The 20,083-nt window shown below is 40.3% G+C and overlaps 1 protein-coding gene across 1 annotated transcript in view; it reads left to right on the top strand.

The window, feature by feature from the left end:
* Nucleotides 1-1,826: 1,826 nt before the first annotated feature.
* LOC139671555 (ethanolaminephosphotransferase 1-like) overlaps nt 1,827-20,083 on the top strand; it is a 59,507-nt gene continuing 41,250 nt past the window's right edge. The window contains exons 1-2 of the mRNA XM_071554568.1: nt 1,827-1,912; nt 17,341-17,409. Coding sequence (XP_071410669.1) covers nt 1,856-1,912; nt 17,341-17,409 — 126 coding nt within the window. The 5' untranslated portion in view covers nt 1,827-1,855. The remainder of the gene's footprint in view (nt 1,913-17,340; nt 17,410-20,083) is intronic.

Here is a 20,083-nt window from a genome sequence, read left to right on the forward strand (position 1 = left end):
TTTGAGGGTTATAAGGGTTAGAGTTAAAAAGTGGAAGTGATAACTATAAAATGGTTTGCCCATTTTAGTGACTTACTTGCATAGAAAAATTACACTGGGTACAGTAGAGGTTGCAAATTTTTTTTATGTACCCTTGTAGATGAACTCAATAACCTAACACAACTTAAACCCATGATAATAACAATGAAAGGCTCAAAAATCAGAATCCAGCATACAAACACTAATTAAAATTAGAGTTGGCTCATGTTGGTACAGAAAAATCAAAGGTGAGCAATTCAGATCTATATAAACCCTGTGAGACTGAAAGCAGCTGAGAATAATCAAGGCCACAGCTGCTGCAGACCAGTAGGGGAGAGATCACTCCCTGGGAGTTCTTAGCAACTCCCCAGAAGTTTCTCATGAGAACTCCTGAGGTTTCCCACACCGCACAGAGATGTTCCTGAAAACAGTCAGGATGAGTTCACCAAAACATTGGACTTGTGAGATATGGATTATAACCAATTGGGATTTGCAATTAGATGGTGTGAGGTTCAATTTAGGCAATAGAACATAGATTTAACCCTATATAAACCATGTACAGTGTGTAATAAATGACATTCACTTAATCATACTGATCTGTGTGTGGTGTCCCTTTCCTCCATGTTATTTATTGTTTACTTTAGGCTCATGAAAAGTATAAGCTCCAAAACCGTCAGATTTCCTAACTGGAACTAATTTTAACTCAGTAACCTAAAGCAGAGTGTTAAACTTCTGGGTTGTTTTCAAGAGCAGAAGTTTAACTGCTGCTGCTGCTGGAAGCAGAATGTAGGTGTAAGCACATCTCAAGTGATTCATGTGTAATTAATAATACAGAACAAGAACCATTGTATACAGTTTGCACTTAACCTTTATAACTTGTATATAATTCCTACCCAACCTGCACAGTTTGTAAAATAACACTGACTCTCACAATACATTAGGTGCCTGGAAGACCTTGTGGGGTGCAAGTAATGGATTTTAATTGATTTCCTTTCTGGATAGATTCCAGTTGGTCCATAAGATCTCAGACCTTTATGTGTAAGATTTCAATTCTTTCTCCAGTAGCGTAGAGCAAAGGTAACACAAAGTGTCATGCCATACGCTTAAATGCATTTGCAGCTGAAACATTGCTCCTGATGTTTTCCAGTCTTGATTTGCGTACACCAGTGCCTCATGTCCCTGGAAATCGCGAGGTGCAGAGCACACTGCTAACTGATGTGGTGCGACAGGCTGTAGTGCAGGTGTAATAAAGAGATGCAAGAGGCAGCTTATTCCTGGAGAGGAAAGAAATGCCAATAAAGCCCTTAATCCTCAGTGTCACCTGCTTCTGAAACACGTTATTTAAATAGCATTGTTTTATATAGCATCCTCACAGTCATATTTTTGTGCACGTTATAAATACGGCATCTTTAATAGACCTGTAACCAGAAAAATAGTTCGGAGATCATACTGCAACCTGACTTGTGCTGCCGCTGACGGTGTGCACGGGAGGCTGCTGCGGGCGGTCCCCGATACCGAGTGCCGTGAGGGGATTACAGGTGTGTAACACGCTATTGGCAGCGAGGCCGGGGCAGCGCCTTGGTGCCACGGGGAAACGCCTGCTCTCACGGGAGCCGCCCGGGGAGAGCCCACCCCCGGCGGGCACCCCGGGACGCGCTGCCCCGCGGATGCCTGGAGCGGGGGGCAGGTCCAGCCCGCGGGGTGCGGCCGAGGAGCCGCCCTCCGCCCGCCCCTGGCCCCGGCCCCGCCGCCTCCCTCATTCCTCCTCCCATCCCTCCATCTCTCCCTCCCTCCCTCCTTCCCTTTCTCCCGGCGCGGCGCGGAGCGCGGCGGCGCGATGTGGCGGTGGCGGTATGTCAGCGGCCGGCAGCTGGACGGCTTCCGACAGTACAAGGTAAGGAGCAGCCCCGGGGGTCGGGAGAGGGGGACGGTCCTCCCGCTGTCACGTCTCGGGGCTCCGGAGCGCTCCCCTGTGCCGCGGCTGAAGGCGCAGCCCGGCCTCGCTCTGCCCGCAGCCCCAGCCGGACCGCCCCTCCGCGCCGAGGGGTCCGCAGGTGGGATATTGTGGGGCTCCACCTGTGCCCCGGCCGGGCCGCCCCTCCGCGCCGGGGGGTCCGCAGGCGGCATGACCCTGGGGTCGGCAGGTAGCATGTGCCGGTGCTCCCTCCACCTGTGCCCGCCCGCGCTGACCGGGGTCCGACTCTGACACCCCGGCTCTGATCGAGGGCATTACCTGCGTAGGAATTGGGTGTTGGCGAAGAGGGAGGTCTCGGTGGAGACAGTGTGAACTGGGCTTTGAGTGAGTATCAACGTCTTTAAAAGCCCTGCCCGCTTTAAAGCAGCGTGCTCGAGGAAGCATCTGGTGCTGCTGTAAGAGAGCATACATTGATAGTGCTTGTCTGGCTCTGTGCAAAACCCTAGGACATAGGACTGCTCTGGCACTGAGAAGTAAATAAGGAAGCCAGGGGAAATAAACTTAATTTAAATAATTTTAACTAAACCTCGTGTTTGCAAATAACAGGCATGTAGAATTCAAAGGAATGGGTGAATCATTAGATATTTGGATTTACCAATATTATTTTGCACACTTAGGAGATACCTGGGTTTTGTTCTAGAACATTGCAGGTGCAGTACAGAGAATCATCCAGGTTTGCTCTAGCTGAGGTGCAGGTGACTGAGATTTGCTATGCCACCCTCTTCGCACACTCTCACACTGCTCTCTGTGAAATGCATGGAGGGCATTCCAGCTTCCACCAGCACAATGTCCAACCTTTTATTTTACGTTCAATTACCCAAGGCAGCCCCTACCCTGTGCTCCCTACGATTCTTGTCTTCTTGGTTTTACTGTGTGCCTTCCCGGGCTGGTGTCTAACCAGGGTACTCAGCTCCTCTCGAGCCCTTTCCTGGGCCAGCAGCTCTGTCTGCTCACCTCAAGGTGAATGCTGTTGGAGGAACTGTGGCTTCGAGAGCCTTCTCCAGGTTGCTTACTAGGAATTTGTTTTGCACAGCAGCTCATTAAAATGTACCAACCTGTTTGTGTGTCTCTGGTGTGAGTGGGATAAAACATGCTGCAAGCTGCATCTGGCAACTGGGTGTAAGTTGCACAGGCCTGTGCTTGAATGGTGGAGCCACAGTCTTGACTGAGATCACCAGAGGAAAAATAAAAAGCTATTTTTAGCATAAACAGATGTTGTTATTTAAGTAACTTTACTAAAATATTTGGGTTCATAGTATAAATACAAAGAACACTTGTATTATGTTCTTGTCATTTGAATGAAAGTACCTTCAAGTGCAGATGGGGAAGAATCAACATTCTTTTTCAAACTTGTAATCATTGTGCCATACTTACAATTCACAGGGCAAACAATTACCAAAAGACAGAATTACATATCAAATAATTTTATTTTAGTATATTGGTTTCTTGAGGGTATTGCAAAGGCCAGAAAAAATATTTGGTAATTTTCTTAACTGTAGGACTCAGTCAACACACTAAAAAAGTATCTGTTCAGCTGTGTTCTGGAAAAACTGTGGTAAGTACAGGTTTTAGAAAGATGAAATCAAATAGTCACTTTTCTGTTATTTGAGGTGACTTGGTATTGGGACATCAGGGAAATAAATAAATCCAAATGGCACAGGGTACACCCATAGAAATATAGCTGCATGAGATGAGCTGGTGGGGTATCTGCACCATGTTCCTGGTGCTTCAGGTTGCAGAAGGACCTAGCAGGTGATGGCAGCTCTGCCCATTCCTAAAGGCTGTTCACAGTAGATTAAAGTTCTCAAAAAATACAAAAGGGGTGCAGCAAGGAGACACTAATCACTGCCACAATGTCTTCCTCCTCACCCTTCTATGCTTAGGCCTGCTGCCACAACCATGACTTTGTTCTCACCACCTCCCAGGCCTGAGACATGCTCTTCAACCTCCTGTTGCCCTCTGGCTGCTATCTCCTCCCTGTCAGCCTGAGGTTTTACTGCATTCCTGCTCCTCCAGTTTCCCAGCCCCTCTGAGGAGATTGCTGTTGCCTTTGCTGCCTGCTCAACAGGCGCTAAACTCTTGATTACTGTGCCCAGCACACACAGGTTACCTCTTCTTTCAACTACCTGGTATTTCTGTAGTGTGTTTCACGGTGAACCCACCTCTGTACTACTGCATAAGGTCACATGGGTTGGCCTTGTGGCAAAATAGGTAGTCTCTGAAAGAATTTGTTAGCCTGCATTCAATATTGAGCTAAAACAATGTATTGCTCTCAGACATGAAGCATGCCTAGGAAACTTTGGGTACTGGCATCGTTCTCTCTGTTGTGCATCACACTGCAGCATTGTATTTGTGGTAGTATCAGTGGCTTAATATGCTCCATACTTTGCACAGCTTATCCACTGAGCTGATCTGGGAACTGAGCATAACACAGTTTAAAAAATAATTGAGTGTAATCGACTCCTTCCATAAAGGCAAATTTGGCTTGAAAAAAATGCTGCTTGATTTTGAATATTTTCACACATCTGAATTGATTTCTCTGCCATGAATGCCACAATTGTATGTCTCAGGCACTGTCTGTCTCCTGTTCACAGTTGGAGGAGGGCTTTGGCAACAAAACCAGCACAGTTCTTTGCAAAGGGAATGGCAAGCCTCTAATGAATGCAAAGACTTCAGCACCCCTTAGCATGTCAGGTCCATGTATATTATGCTTTTGAAGCAAGTTTTCCCCAATTACCAAGCTTTGGTTTACATCACAGAGTGACCTCAGAGCACAAAAATGCATTCCCTTTGAATGAACCTAAACCAGATGTACTAAGAACAAATGCACAAATACACCCAATACATTAAGTCCATACTATTATACTGGAACCAGCTTAGTGTAAAACCTTCTGAAAACCTTATAGCATGGACTTTGGATCTTCAGGGCTAGCTGTTACGCTTTACAAATCTATTCCTGTTCGTTCTGCTTGTTAATGGGAATTTTGAGATTCAGTTTTATTTTTACTGCTTAAAAGCACACTGAGAACAGGTGGAGTGACAAAGAAGCAGTTCAGATGCAACCCTGGCTATGACTATTACTGCTGTGATAATTCTGCCATCTTCGTGCCTGTGGATCAGGTGAACAGATGCTAATTTCAAGATAGTTGCACACTTGGTGATTTTCTGCAACTGTAGAGCAGATGCTGATACTTGGATATTGGGCTATTCCCTGGAATCTGGAGGAACACCATGTAAAATCTGTAACTAACTGCAATTGTAGGGCTTAGGTCATGTCTTTTCTACTTTAATAGTGTATCAACATTTTGCAGTTCTAGAGGAGCACCCATGGAATTAACTCAGTTTTTTCTGCCTTTTTGGTTTCTGTTGGAAACAAGCAGCTCTGAGACTGCCAGATGATAAGTACAGATAAAAGCAGAATTTGGATCAGAATGTAGTAATGTCAATGGTGAGCTCTTGTTGCTGTTGCCTCTTCTCATCACTTCAGCTTTAGGATTTCCCTTGCAAATTTGCCTTGAGTCAGCTTTTCTCCAGCACCTATGCATGAAGGTTTTCCAAGCCAAAAAACTTTGATGCTTTATCCTGTTTCAGAAGAAAAGAGATCTAAGAACAAACTATAGAGGCTTGACTCAAAGAATAGGCCTTGGAAAAAAAAGTATTTTAAAAATCAGATATAACATTAAAAATTAAGGTCTTTGGTTCCACATTTTCATCTGGGTTTGTCAACATTGTTTTTATTCTCTAAGCTATTTTTAGAGGGTTATTTGCTGAGCAAGGAAGGATTGAGTTGAAAGGGGTTATTATATGAGATATATGTGGATTCATTTCAGTGAGACTTCTGATATTGTCCAATGTTCTCATAAGTAAAGTAGGTAGAGGTAAGTAAAATTAAATCAGTGTAAAATGAAAACATAAAGAGTAATCTTAAGTTCTCAGTCAAAGTAGGAGGCTCTGTCAAAGAGCATCCTGCCTAGGAAGGTGCCTCTCTGTCCCAGTTCTGTTGCTGTTAAGACTTTCATTAAATAACCTAAAGGAGGAAATGATAAAATTTTCACATCATACTAAAGCCTTTTGAAGAATAGGGTTTTAAAATGTTATTGGAAAGGAGAAATAATGGCCACAAATCAATATGAAGAAATCCAGTAAAAAAAGTACAACACTTAGGGGAAAGAAAAATCAACATTTTGAGCATAATATGGTAGACAGCAGACTGCAGAAAAGATTCCTGAAAATTGGAGTGTCAACAGCGTTGTGGCTGTTATAACAAAAAGAAAAAAAAGTTAAATTTGAAGTGGCATAAATGTGTCAAAGGGTTGCATATAGTCTTGTAGCTGATGTACTGATCATCAGGAATAATAAACCCTGCTTGCTTTGGCCCACAGTTTATAGTCCACAGAATGACATCAGGAATACTAAGAGGCTTAGAAAAGATGAAATGTGAGAAAGTCTGAGTACAATGAGAGTAAGAACCTAGCAGCCAGTTTAAAGAAAGACAACATGTGAGTTGTGGCTGCACAAAGTGAAATTTAAAGTGTCTACTATGTCAGTCTTGTCTTGATAAGGCTTGCTGGAACAGGTGCTGAAGAGGGTTGGGCATTCATTTATCAGTCTTAAGAAATAGTTTGATTTCTCTGAGGGAAGATCAACAATCTAGTGTTGAGTGTTAATAAACAGTTGCTGACACCTTTTTTAGCAAACTTTTGGATAATATGTTCTCTTTTAGTGTGCCAACACGGTCATTTATCACAAGCATTTGGCTCATTACCTCATGGTAACTTGATCTGTGTCCTTAATGTATACTGAACATGATCCTGCATGAGGTGAAGGTGCTGACTAGAAGCCCTCTCAAATTTCATCCCAGCCCTCATTTTGGTAGGTTAGAGAAACAAGATCAGACATATGATGATCATGTTTCAGGGCTTGATTGTTTCTTATATACTGACTTATACCGAAATAGCAAAGTATGTTGAGTATAATCTAGAGAATTGCTTCTGTCTGGATGTTCAGGATCCATCCAGATACAAGACTGGATTTCTGTGCAGTCTTTATGCTTTTCAAAGGCTACCTGTGTAATTATGAGATTTAGAAACATAGTGGGTCCTGCTCACCTTGGTTAAACAGGCGTTTTGCTTTTGACTGCAGTAGTACAAAGAGTTTACATGATTTTGAAAATTTAGGATAGGAGGCTCTCATTTGCATGTTTATCTGAAACGTCTTAGGACACTTAATTATGTTCATGATTGGATGTGGACAATTGTATGTATGTTGAGTACATTCATTACATGATTTTTATAGTATTTTTGCAGATACTATTGTTAGTTTTTTCCTAATTTTTAATCCCAGATATTATTTGAAATCTGTTACCAGTTTTATCTGCTCTAATTAGATTTTTCAAACCACTGCAGTTTAATAAAGTCCTTGAATATTTGAGGCAGTGAAATCTACTGTCTTCCAGGTTCAGTAAAGCTGAGAGTCAACAGCCCACTGCTTTACAAATAAAATCTTGCAGTCTTTTTCGTGTTATTTTGGTGAATTGGAAGGCTGGGATTGTACTTAAATGTTGTTGAATTATTTGGTTTATTTCACATATTGTTCATTACTCTTACATTTTCTGCCACTGTATTGTGTGTTAGAGTCTCAGGCCAACTGAATACCTGAAAGACCATCTTTGTGTGCACACTACCTCTTATTCTTCATCCTGTTGTAATGGTAGCTGACATAATGTAGCATTAAAGAGCTCTTTAATCAGTATCTTCCTTCTACATATCATATGCTAATGAGCCAACAGCATAGTGAAATCACAACACAGAGATGCTGCATATGATATTACTTGCTGCAGGACTTTTTCCTCAATGATGGTGTAATTGTACATGGTTTTGAGTGCAATATTATGCCCATGACTTTAGAAAGGTTCATTAGATCACTTTTGGGATAAATATGCTCCATATGAAGAGTTGTATGCCTTGTTGGTCTCATAAAAGTGCAAATACCTACCACATAGTTTCATTTTCTTGCGTTATCAAGATATGTTAGTGTTCTGAAATGCTTATTGGATTTTTATGTATAGGATATGCATGTATACACACTTATGTATTCATATGAATTTTTGTTTATTCATCTGTGTTTTAATAGAAGACTAATTGCAAAAATGGGTCTGTGATTCGAATATGGATTGATTGTTACAAATCTAGGGCAACCTTTCTTGTAAGGATTGTTTTAAAGAGGGAGGAATCTTTCTGTGAAGTATCTCCTCTCTTGTCCATCACGATATTAGATAACACAACTGTTTATTGCATGTGATACAGAATCCTGTTTAGCATCTCTCATGAAAACTACAACCCACTTTTAATTTGTCCAACCTTCTGGGCCTGGAGCAGTTTCTTTGGGTTCCCCAGGGATTTAGGTACACACTCTGGCAAAGCTCCAGCAGCTTGGGATTTTGTTCTACTGTTTGATCTTTAAAGGACTGCTGGCACATACATGTTTGTACATGCACAGAAGTAGGTATAGTACAGAATCCTGCTGTTATTTCCTTTTACTTGTAGAAGACCAGTCTACACAAAAAAATCCATAGAAATCAACTTCTTTCTGTGTTAATTTCTTTGAATGGTGTTAGTTAATGATCATTTTGTGCAGTTCCTTGAGAGTGTGCAGGTTTTGGTTTTAGCAGAGTTTATAGTTTTTCCAGTCTAGGCCAGCCTTTACCTTTTTCCCTTTACAGCAACATGGGTACAGTTGCCTTCTGTTATCCCTTGCTCAATATTTTATCATTTTTCTGTGTTCTTTTTAATTACTTTGGATTTGTTGTTAGGCATTGGAATATGTCCCACTAAACAAAACCTTCTTCTGAAGGCAAATTAGGTGACATCCTGAGTATAACTACTGTTGAGTGAAAAATGGTTGATAACTTCCAGTTCCACTACTCACCACCTGCCCCTGGTCTGGGTGCCTACAGTTCTGTCAGAAAAGAATCCAATCTATTTAATCTCATGCAGTGAACAAGAACCTCACCGCTGGGACCAGCACATTATGATTTCTTGCCCCAAAATGTGCTTCTCTTGTAGTTGTAGTGGGTCTCTGATGTCTCTTATAGGTCTCAGATTTCAAGCATAGCTAGTTAGCAGATCTGTTATCATCAGCCCTTTTCTGGCAAATGGGATTGTGGTAGGCAGGAAGCTGAACGTGAGCCCTCAGTGCGCCCTGGTACGAGAAGGTCAGCAACATCCTGGGTTGTATGAGCAGTAGCATGGCCCAGTAGTAAAGGGGGAATTAATTACCCACCTTTACTAGGCTAAATCTAGAATACCATGTCCAGTTTTGGGTCCCCATTGCAAAAAAACTGGAGCAAGTTCAGTGGAGGCCACCAGGGTTGTTGGAGCTGGACTATTTGTCCTGTGAGGACAGGCTGCAGAACTGGAGCTCATTTGGCCTGGAGAGGACATACCACCTGGCAGCAGCCCCTCGGGGTGGTCCTTGGGAAGATGAAATCAAGCTCCTTGTTAACTGTGCACAGTGGGAAGTTCACAAACAGCAGGCACAAGCTGAAAGAAGATATCTTCATGCATCCTCTAAGGAGAAAATTTTCCTCAAGAACACAGTGAAGCAGTCTCACAGGTTGACTAGGGAGGTTATGTAGTCACCAGCCTTGGAACTTTCCAAGGCCCAACTGGACAAAGCATCGAGCACTTGGTTTTGAGTTCCTGGCTGAGCCTACTTTGAAAAGACCTGCTGAGGTGTCTTCTCACCTGTTGATCCTGTGATCCAAACCCATGATTCTGTGAACTTAAGGACTTAAGGGAAGGACAGAGCTCTGCAAGCATGGGATGTGTCCCATTAGCAGGCATGACTCCCTAAGAACATCCTGTCTTGACCCATAGCTCTGTGTGCACCGTGAGCTCATGTACATGGGTTCATACACACTTCCATTAAGCAGATATGGCATGTGGCCTCAGTGAGTGTGTCAGCATTCCTGAAAATAAGGTCTGAATAAGGAGTATACCTCTGCAACAAAGCACCCCCAGGACAGCTTTTATGTAATATATTTTATTTTATATTTTATGTAATACATACATTAAGTAATACAGTTTACGTAGTAACAATTTCAAGATGACGTAGTAATATCAACCAGAATTGTTGAGTTGCCCAAATCATGACATTGGGTTTCAAGTAGTTACAAGGAATAGTACCAGATGGAAGGAAAATTTAGTCATATTTCCCAGCAGTAGGTGTGCACAGACTAATGGAACTGAAGGGAGCAAAGTCAGGGGGAAGAGAACTGCTCAGGAGCCCAGCTTGAGCAGCCTCTTCTTTCACAGTGTAGCGACAACCAGCCCCAGTGCAGACAGCGCAGCCACCAGGTAACAGAGTCCACAACCTCAGAGCCCAAAGAGACAAGTGTTTGCATCTGAGTATGCAATTACATGCCCACTGCCACCTATTCTTTGCCAGGAAAAATTAAAAATCCTGTTCTTCAGTTTCTATTCACGTGTTATATGTTTCAGCCCTGGATGTCTTAGGGGCTTATAACTCCTGGACTTAAGTATTGCTGACCTAATTATTAAAAAGAAATAGATGGAGGGAAAGGCAGAGTAGTCCAAACTATATAAGCAGCATGAGATCCAAAGCCAAGCCATTATTTATGAATTATTAACTAAATTATGATATAATGTAAAGCAATTTTATTATTAGAAATAACAGAACTGTTTCAGAATACATCAGCACTTTTAAACTGCTTAACATTTTGAATCCATTTGGCACCCACAGTGTTGTATAGCTCTGTTGTTTATACCATGCTTTTCTTCTTCCCCTTTGTGACGCTTTTGTTAAAACTTAAGACTGTGTGCCATAACATCTACAAACCTGTAAAAACATAGAGTAGAATTAAATTCCGTGAGTTAAATGTATTCTAGGAATCTGAAAGATGAATGGAAAATTGTTACCAGATGTGTTAGTATTTCTGTATTTTCTTTAATTTTTGTGTGGTTTCAGAAGTGTAAGATACCACAGAAGGCAAGTTCATGTTGCATAAGAAGTTTCCCAGAAGGCTGATTTCCCACTGAGCTCTCTTAAATAGTGACTGGTTCTTTCCCTGGGTTGGGAGGGCCATTTTGCAGCTTTCAAAATGACAAAAAAACTCATCTTGTGCAAAAGAAATTCCATTGTTATGCCTCCTATTCCCTTGCCTGTCATTTATAAAACACAGGTGTTGTGAAATTGCATAGTCAGAGAGGAGATGTGTTAAAAGAAGATGGAGGAAGGTGTCGGTGGGTGTCAAAGCCACAATGGCTGGGGACAGTGGGGGCCCCAAGGCAGCAGGGCAGGGCCTGACAGCCTATCTTGCCCCACAGACCCAAACCTCCCGAGGCTGGGACCCAGTCACTGCCCTCAGCACTGGAAGGCTCTGCCCAAGGGCACATCCATGCTGTGCTGGCCCTGGGAGGGGTAGCTGAGCTGTGCATGGTAGACAGTAAATCCTCAACACTTGCTGAAATATTTTTAAATTTTATTTCACGTATATTCTGCAGAATGTATTTTTTTCAAATCTTTTCCATCAGCAGATCCCTCAAAATTTTCCATTAGTGATGTAGGTCTCTGCTTATAGGCCAAATAATAGCAAGCTCATCCCTTGTATTGGAGAAGTGTATTGGAGCAATGATCAGTAGATGTCCAGGTGGCATAGTGGAAGCATGCCATCATGCACTTATCTTGGAAAACACTCTGCAGAGAAGTTATTTTCAGTAGACCACTTGATTAAAGACCAGAATTTTGCCTATTTTGAATTTGAGATGTTGATTTTTGGCTGGTTTGGACTGTATTCAATTTTATTGATGCAAAGTTAATTTGGGAGAAGTGATCTTTTTGTCCCCTCCCCTTTTCATTCATTCTGAACAGATCTAAATAACTACAGGTTCAACAGTCATTTAAAACTTTGGTAGCACTTTAAAAGTTTCGTAACACTTTGAACTAGGTTTAGAGTGATAATTTATGTGGAACAAGGTGTGGAGGAAACTTACTGCTTTTCCACTGCTCTCATTTTGGTGCTTTGCCCACAGCAAAGATGAAGTACTGTATCCTGTTATATTTAGGCAGAAGTTACCTGAATTCATCAAGTATTCATTGTGAGGTAATGACCTGCACAGGTATATCTCCCATGGTGCATCACAAGGTGAACTCTTGGTAATCCTCTAGTAACCTCTTCCACCTTTTTTTCTACCATTTGCTTTTTTGCCAGGTATTGCTTACTAGTAGAGTTTTTTGGGTTTTTTTTTTTTTGTTTTGTTTTTTTTTTTTTTTTTTTTGTTTTTGTTTTTTTTTTTTTTTTGTATGGGTAATGTAAATACAATGAACACTTGATATAAGAGGAGGTTCCTGAAGCCTGCAGGACCATGGAGTTGTTAGTAGTCAGCACATAGGTACAGCTGTGACTCTTCCATACCTGTGCCTGCCCCAGCTGAGTTTGCTTGCAGGAAAAGGACAGATATCCCAATATTTCTGTTCTTCATTCAAGTCCTTATGTCATCATTAGATGGTTCTCAGGTTTTCCATGTGGGAACAAGGAACAATACAGCTAGTGTATTATTATTCCATAATAAGGATCTAACTTCACATAAAATACTCAAGCAATCACAGAACCATATATTTTAATATACTGCAACCTAAACCATCATTACTATCTGATTTATAGGTGTTTTAAACACTAATTTTTCTGGGAAAGAAGCTTGTCAGTTCTTACATTTTTAATTGACTTATTTCATTTTGTAAAAGTGAACACAAATATAAAATTGAGCTAATATGAGAAGACTTTAAAAGAATAAATTGGTATTGCTCATACTTAAATTATGTATATAAATATGACACCTCTAACAACATCATGACTATTCTTTGCTATATAGCTTTAGGGAGAATCACAGCCCACCTGTGCCTCAGTCTCCCAGCATTTACAATGGAGATAAGAAATCGTGATTCATGGAGTCAATGAAAAATTAAAATCTGCTGATTCCTGGGCACTAATAGGAACTGTAGCAAATTTGTTGCTACTGATACAAAATTAAAACCTTTGGAGTCATTTTGATGCCAACAGTTTTACTCTGTATCTTTGAATGTATATGACTCTGTTAACAATATGGTGCTATGTGGGATAAGATAATTTAAGTATGGGAAAGGAATAGTCTGTTAGCATAAGAAGCAACTTGAGCTGCAAAAACTAGCTCATAGAAGTTATGCAAGTACATTCCTTGCAGCTTGCTTTCTCTCCTCACTCTGAACTTTGTGTAGATGTGCTTTATATTTTTCTCTTAATGGTAGTAATTCCAAAATTTTATTCTTGGGATACCTTCATAATACAAGGCTTGGAGAGGGTTAGGGAGTCCCGTGAGGATCCAGCTGTCTGCTCTGTACAATGGTTAGCTCACTCTCTCGTTGTTTTGTTTTGTTTTTTTATTTCCTCAGAAGTCTCTCCAAGACACTAGCTAGGTTTGTTTTGGAAATGGTCCATTGTGGAGGCAGTGCACACCGGTTTTTGGCTTTCATTATCCTTCAGCTCTCTTCCAACATGGGCATTTGGATTTTTGAACATGTGCAACACACAGTGCTCACTTCCATGCTCTGAAAATGCCATATTGCTGGGTTACAGTGTAGTCTCCTGATTGCTTCAGATGTTTTAAACTAAAATGTATTCAATCCTAATAATGTGTTAGATGTGCAGGGCTGGTTGATGAGGCCCAACACCCCTCCAGCAGATGTTGTGCAGTGTGGATGTGACCAGTTTGCAATAAGGAGGAAGTATTTCTAAGCTGTGTAGATGTGAGTCAGAAGGTACCATTTGTCTTCTATTTAGCAGTGCAGACCTTGATCACTATGAATGTTTTTGCCCCTCAGGTGTTCGGCACTGCCCTGCCGCTTCAGAATGGTTTTCTTCTGTGTAGCCAAATCTTTGCTTTGGCTCATTTTTCTTTCTCTTGTTTTTCTTAATTACTATTCTTTCCTTACTCATACTTTTCTTAACTGCTTGTACCTTTTTCCCTCTTCTCCTTAAACTTCTCATGTTTCCTCTCACCTCTATAAAGCTGACCAATACAAACTTGATGCTGTGCTGTGTCCTCTGGATGGAGATTAAGGTGCAGAAACACAGAGTAAAAAGCACATCTCACATGTGCTGCCTAGACAACATCTATGTGTGCATATGTCTGGTGTGTGTTTTCTCATCTCCATCTCTGCTAGAAGGCATTATTAACAATGAGGGGGAAAGCAGATGGCTTTCAAGGAGGTATTAGCTATTACAAAAACAAAGCAAAGCAAGAACAACTGAAGAAGCATTTTAAGCTCGGGAATAAGATGGAGTCAATTAATGCCATTTTTCTTCTTCCCTCACTACTGTCGTTCCCTCCTAACTATTACAGCTTCTTTCAAAGTAACTGACAGAAGCTTTCTGATTATTCCAAGCCCTTCTTCTTTGTATAAGGACAATCAACTTCCTTTTTCTAGGGTAGTGCTTGCAGGAAAATGCTTAGTACTTGTATGAGTCTTGTGCTTAAAAAATCTCCAACAGGCTTATCCTCCTCAGCTTCTACCTTTTTGTGTAAGTGCCCCTAAAAGGACAGAATTATACAATAGCAAATGGCAATACCTTTTTTACATCAGGTTCAGTGCTCTCTTGCATTCATGTTCACTGATTGTAATGAGTGTGTTAGTCAGTACTTTGCTTTCCTGAACAGCCATAAACATTAAGCTCCTGAGGATTTCATAGCCTTGAGGTCAGTAGCTTCTTGGGAGCAGAACAAAGCAGAGCATTAAACTGTATAGCAGACTTTCTTTGTGAAGTTTTATCTTTTGCCATGACAGAAAACTAGCAGAAGGCTTTTTCCATGGGTGTTCCCTTTTGTTCTGCCTGAAACAGATTACCGATGACAGGAGAGCAAATTTCCATTCTTCTGCACATCTGCTGAATGTTACTTCCCTACCCAGAGGACCACAGTGCAGCCAGAGACATAGGAAGGAACATGATGAAGTATGGTGGGTCTTGAAATGTCTTTAGGTGACAAAAGCTGGCTGTAATTCTAGCTTGTTTGTTTGCTTGGGTTTTTTTAATAAGGACTGTTTTGACTTTGAAAACCATCAGGCAAACAGAAAGCTGGCTGTGTCTCATGTTTGTGTCTGTTATGTACAGATATGTTGGAAAACTACACAATCTTATAAATAGAAAGTATAAAAATTATATAATACCTATTAGTCTCTTCTTTAAAAATTTCCTATATAGAAAATATAAATGAGATTGATTTTGCTTTTTTTGCTCCTAGGACAAAGCAATAGTTCTGGACAGCTAATGAATACTTTATACAGGAAGTTACATTTTGCTGTTGTTGTTTAACTAGCATTTTGTGATTTTATTCATGACTTTGAAGGCTTCAGGTGGAGGGAGGGAAAAGGAGAAAGCAAAAGCAGGAGCAAGAGTAAAGGTTATGTATTTTGACCTTTCTGCATTCTTGTTCAGGTATGGCTGAATTCATTGAGTTTGTTGGTCAGCAAATTGTCACGTACCCCACATAGTCTTTGAATATCACCTGATGTAAGGAAGTGGGGAAGAGCCACAGTGAAACTCTGAGCAGATTCCTGATTATCCGAAACCTCAAAAGGGCTAATGGATACTTTTCAATTTTCTTCATTCTTAAAGGATTTCCATAGTTCTCGTGTGAGTTAAGTACTAGCTGGCTGGTCTACTGGCATAGGTATTGTATGGCTTGGTATTACTCTTAATTTTGGCATAAATATAAGCAAAGCCCACAGACTTGGGTGAATTCACATGCAAGATGGATTGTAAAAAGGTCAATCAGTTGCAATAGTCAGTGTTTGAAAGGTAGATACAGCATCTGGAGCTCCAAATATATATAGAATAGTAAAAACTTTAATTTTACCTGCAAATTCTTTTTTTTCCTGAGGTAATGTATACACACACATACACAGAGAGAGAGAGATATATATGATCTGTCATTTAAACTTAACCACAAATTACAAAATAATTATATGAATACTTCGTCTGGATGGTAATTAAAACATATCCTTTGTATGCAGATAGAAAAAGGAAATGTATGGAAGAGTTCCTAAGGATTCTGTAGGGTGATATCCTCAGAAAGATGAGATGCAAAGTCATAGACTGTGCATGCAAAACCTGAGGAATACTGCATGAATCTTTTGTCCCACTTGCACTTAGCTCCCACGTGTGCAAGCTAGGTGTGTGTGTAAAAGCTTCGAAATGGAAATATCAAAACTGAAATGAATCTTGCCAGACTTCAGTCACCTAAAAGATGTCTAAATTTAAGGTAAGTGTCTAGGCTGCTTTTATAATTAGTGACTTGAAACAGGTATTTTCAGAGTGCAATCTTATCCAAAGGGTAGTTGGTTAAGAGAGGTCAGTAAATGAACTATATATAAAGACAACAATTAACTATTCGCTGGAGTTATGTGAAATGAAAGACTCTTTGTCATGAGCTGTTCTGCATGTGAACGGCTTTGTCCACTTGTGGTCTAACACATCCCTATCTTATTCCCGTTGTCTGCACAGGATGTTTGGACAGTGCTATGTATAGATACTTCTGAACATTTACAAGAGTAATATGCATCATGCTAACAATATTAAGCAACATATGCACTTTCAAAGTCCTAGAATTTCTGAAATAATTATGTGTACCGCCCCAAGGAAGGATAGCTTCTTCCACTGCAGACCTGCCAAGGGTCAAGAACATAATTACAAATGGTATTGTCAGTTAAGATCATTCTTCTGCAGATTGTTCTTATTCTGTGCTCTGCAATCTCAAAGGAGGATAAAACTTGATACTGTCCTCTGAGGAAAAAGCAGACAACAGCAATTCAGGGTGGGGTTGAATTTCTGAAATATTTTGTTTGCAAAAAATACACAGATATGTCCATGTTGGAATTCATGAAACACATACAATATATTTACAAGTCCATTCAGTGGGGAAATTTTATTGCAGTAATGAACTGTGCCATTTTAGAGCTCACTTTTATAACAACATTGCCTTGTATGAATTATCATAGTGCAAATTCTACTGTGTTACTATGAAAAAAGCTTTGTATCTCTGCAAGATAATATTCCACTTAAGAACATACTCTGTATGTACTGCCTATCCTACATACTAGCAATGAACTGCTGCTCAGACTATGCATTACTGGTAGTGTTTTTAAATTAAATTAAACTTGTATGACTGGTCATCAGGATAAAATAAATTTACACCAGTCACAGAGTGATTGCTCTTAGATGCTGAAAATATACAGTGCTGGAAAAATGAGCGTTGTTCAGTTCTTTGTTTAACATTTTTACTCTTTCCTCACAGTACAGTGCTGTGGATACAAATCCTTTATCTGTGTATGTTATGCAGCCCATCTGGAACAAAATTATTAAGGTAAGAATTCTATTTAATAAAAATTTGACATGTTAATATAAGAATTTGTTTTATATACAACATATTTTCATTAAAATACATATTGATTAATGAATTTGAAATTAAGGCATCTGATAAAAGAATACAATGTTGCAGGATATGTAGCTGTGTTTAAGATGAGTATGTTATTTTGAGATAGGTTTTTTTTAGAAAAAAATGTTTGTGCTTTTTTCTGATTGCTATAGAAAAGGCATCCATTTCTTTTTTACATCTTTTATTACTACATCTTTCATTAAACAGCTTTGCAGACATGGAGGGTTTTACTTAGTACTGATTATTTTTGTGCAGCATATGCTACCTAACAACAGCATGGCTTTACCTCTGTGGTGTGCATATGATTTTATGCAAGTGCTGTCTCATTTCCTCCCAAGGGTACTTGCTCAAGGGAGCCAGGCGTTTCTCTAAGAAGCTGAAAATGAGAGCAGTTACCATGATCACCATAATGATTGGAAGATGTCATCTCTTGAATGCATTACAATATTCAGTTTTTAAAAATAAACCACTCACAAACAGTTATGCTGTTGTTGGCAAAAAACCACAATGACTTTAACTCAAATAAATACAAACTTTATTGATCTCCAAGAAAGCAGTGACTTCTGCATCTGCAGGACATATTTAGCTTGGAGCAAATTTGAAAATAAACCTTTGCATAAACAAAAAAGGATGTACATGGTCAGAATGCCACGGGATCTGCAGTCTTTGGCTTCTATAGTTCAGGTGTTGCTTATTCTTAATATAACAGGAAACTCATAGTCTCTCATTCATAACCTTAGTATAATTTAGTGAAAAGTGTTTGTGTGTCACAACTTAAGAATTAAAAACAATCCAAACATGGTAGGAGTAAAAAGCAATTCAAAGATGTGACACTGAATTCAGTAATTCAATTCAGAGGCTCTGTTTTCATTCCCATCATAATATTGAGGAAAATAGTGAGGCAGAAGTGTCCCTCCAGCACTCAGTAGTCTGACACAGGAGATGAGCAGGGGTTTTACTGTGCATTTGCACTTTTGTTTAGGAGATCCGTGGGTATTAATCTGCTCTCAGATTGAAGGGGATGCATTGCAATGCAAAACTGCCTTCAGAGATAGTTCTATCAGTTGCAGCATTTTACCAGAGGAAAAAGAGCATTCTTAAATGTCCCCATGTAGCATAGGGTGATAGATCTCACTAAAAATGTGACCTCTTCAGATTTTTTTAAACCTCACTGAGTTTTAGGGGAGCATGATTTATTTGCTTCTTTCTGGAGGAGAACTTGAACTAGAGCAAAGGACTGAAAACCTATTTCAAAAGTTGGGAGATCTGAGTACAGAACCAAAGACTGGGTGCTGTCTGTACTTTGCCACTTGGTTTGCTTTGAACCCTGAAGATAGAGCAATGAATGTGCTACTTTGCCTTCTGGTGCAAAATTGTTACAGAATAATTCTCAGTGACATGTTGTAAGGACTTAAAGGGTAACTATATTGCTCTCAGTTTTTGTAGTAGTCATTCTAAGGTGAGAAGATAGTGCCATGTAGAATCAGAGTCCTGCAGAGGAGCTGGCAGTGCATAGCAGCAGAGGAAAAGCCGTATGTAACAAAGATTGCACTAGAGTCAATTTTGTTGCTCCTAGAAATAAATATGGGAATTGGAAAAGCACCAAAATTATTGGTCACAGTGTAACTGTTTGTAAAATATTAGTAGGAATGGAAGTTGCTTTAATGACTTTGTTCCTGGGTAGATTCTGAAACCAGGTGTGGCAGTAGCTATTATTCCAAACTCAGTTCAAGAAAATTCTGCTCATCTGATCGTCAGAATAATATTTTTCTCTTGGAGTGCAAGTAAACCAATGATATCATAATAAATAATATCAAGTCTTAGTTTTAGGAGAAGTTTTGAGTACATTTACTCACCACTGGTGGGGTTTTTTTTAGCTTATACCTATTGCAAGCATTATAAGTGAACTATGAGCCTGCCCTAGACTATAATATTCTATGATGTATAAAATAAACTCCTGTCAATGGCAGCTTTTCCATGTTGTATGAAACTGTAGTAACAACTATATGACTCATAGAACCATAGAATCGTTTATGTTGGAAACAGCTTTAAGATCATTGAGGCCAACCCTTAGCCCAACACTGACAATTCCACTACTAAGCTATGTCCCCAGGTGCCATAAGTACATGTTGCTTAAATACCTTCAGGATGCCCACTTCCCTGGGCATCCTGCTGCAATGCTCAACAACCCTTTTGGTGAAGAAATTTTTCCTAATGTCCAGCATAACTTCCCCTGCCATGGCTTGAGGCTGTTTCTTCTTGTGCTATCACTTGTTACCTGGGAGAAGAGACTGACTCCCTTCTGGCTACAGCCTCCTTTCAAGTAATTGTAGAGAGTCATAATGCCGCTGCTTGAGCCTCCTTTTCTTCAGGCTGAACAACCTCAGCCCACTACTCAGTCACTCCTTGTAGGACTTACACTCCAGACTCTTCACCAACTCTGTTGCCCTTCTTCTCTGGACTTGTTCCAGCACCTCAATGTCTTTCTTGGAGTGAGTGGCCCAGAACTGGACACAGGATTCAAGGTGCAGCCTCACCAGTGCTGCCCTGGACCTGCTGGACACACTATAGCTGATACAAGCCAGGATATGACTCTACAGAG

Source organism: Pithys albifrons, chromosome 4, assembly GCF_047495875.1.
Source record: "Pithys albifrons albifrons isolate INPA30051 chromosome 4, PitAlb_v1, whole genome shotgun sequence".
NCBI lineage: Eukaryota > Metazoa > Chordata > Aves > Passeriformes > Thamnophilidae > Pithys > Pithys albifrons.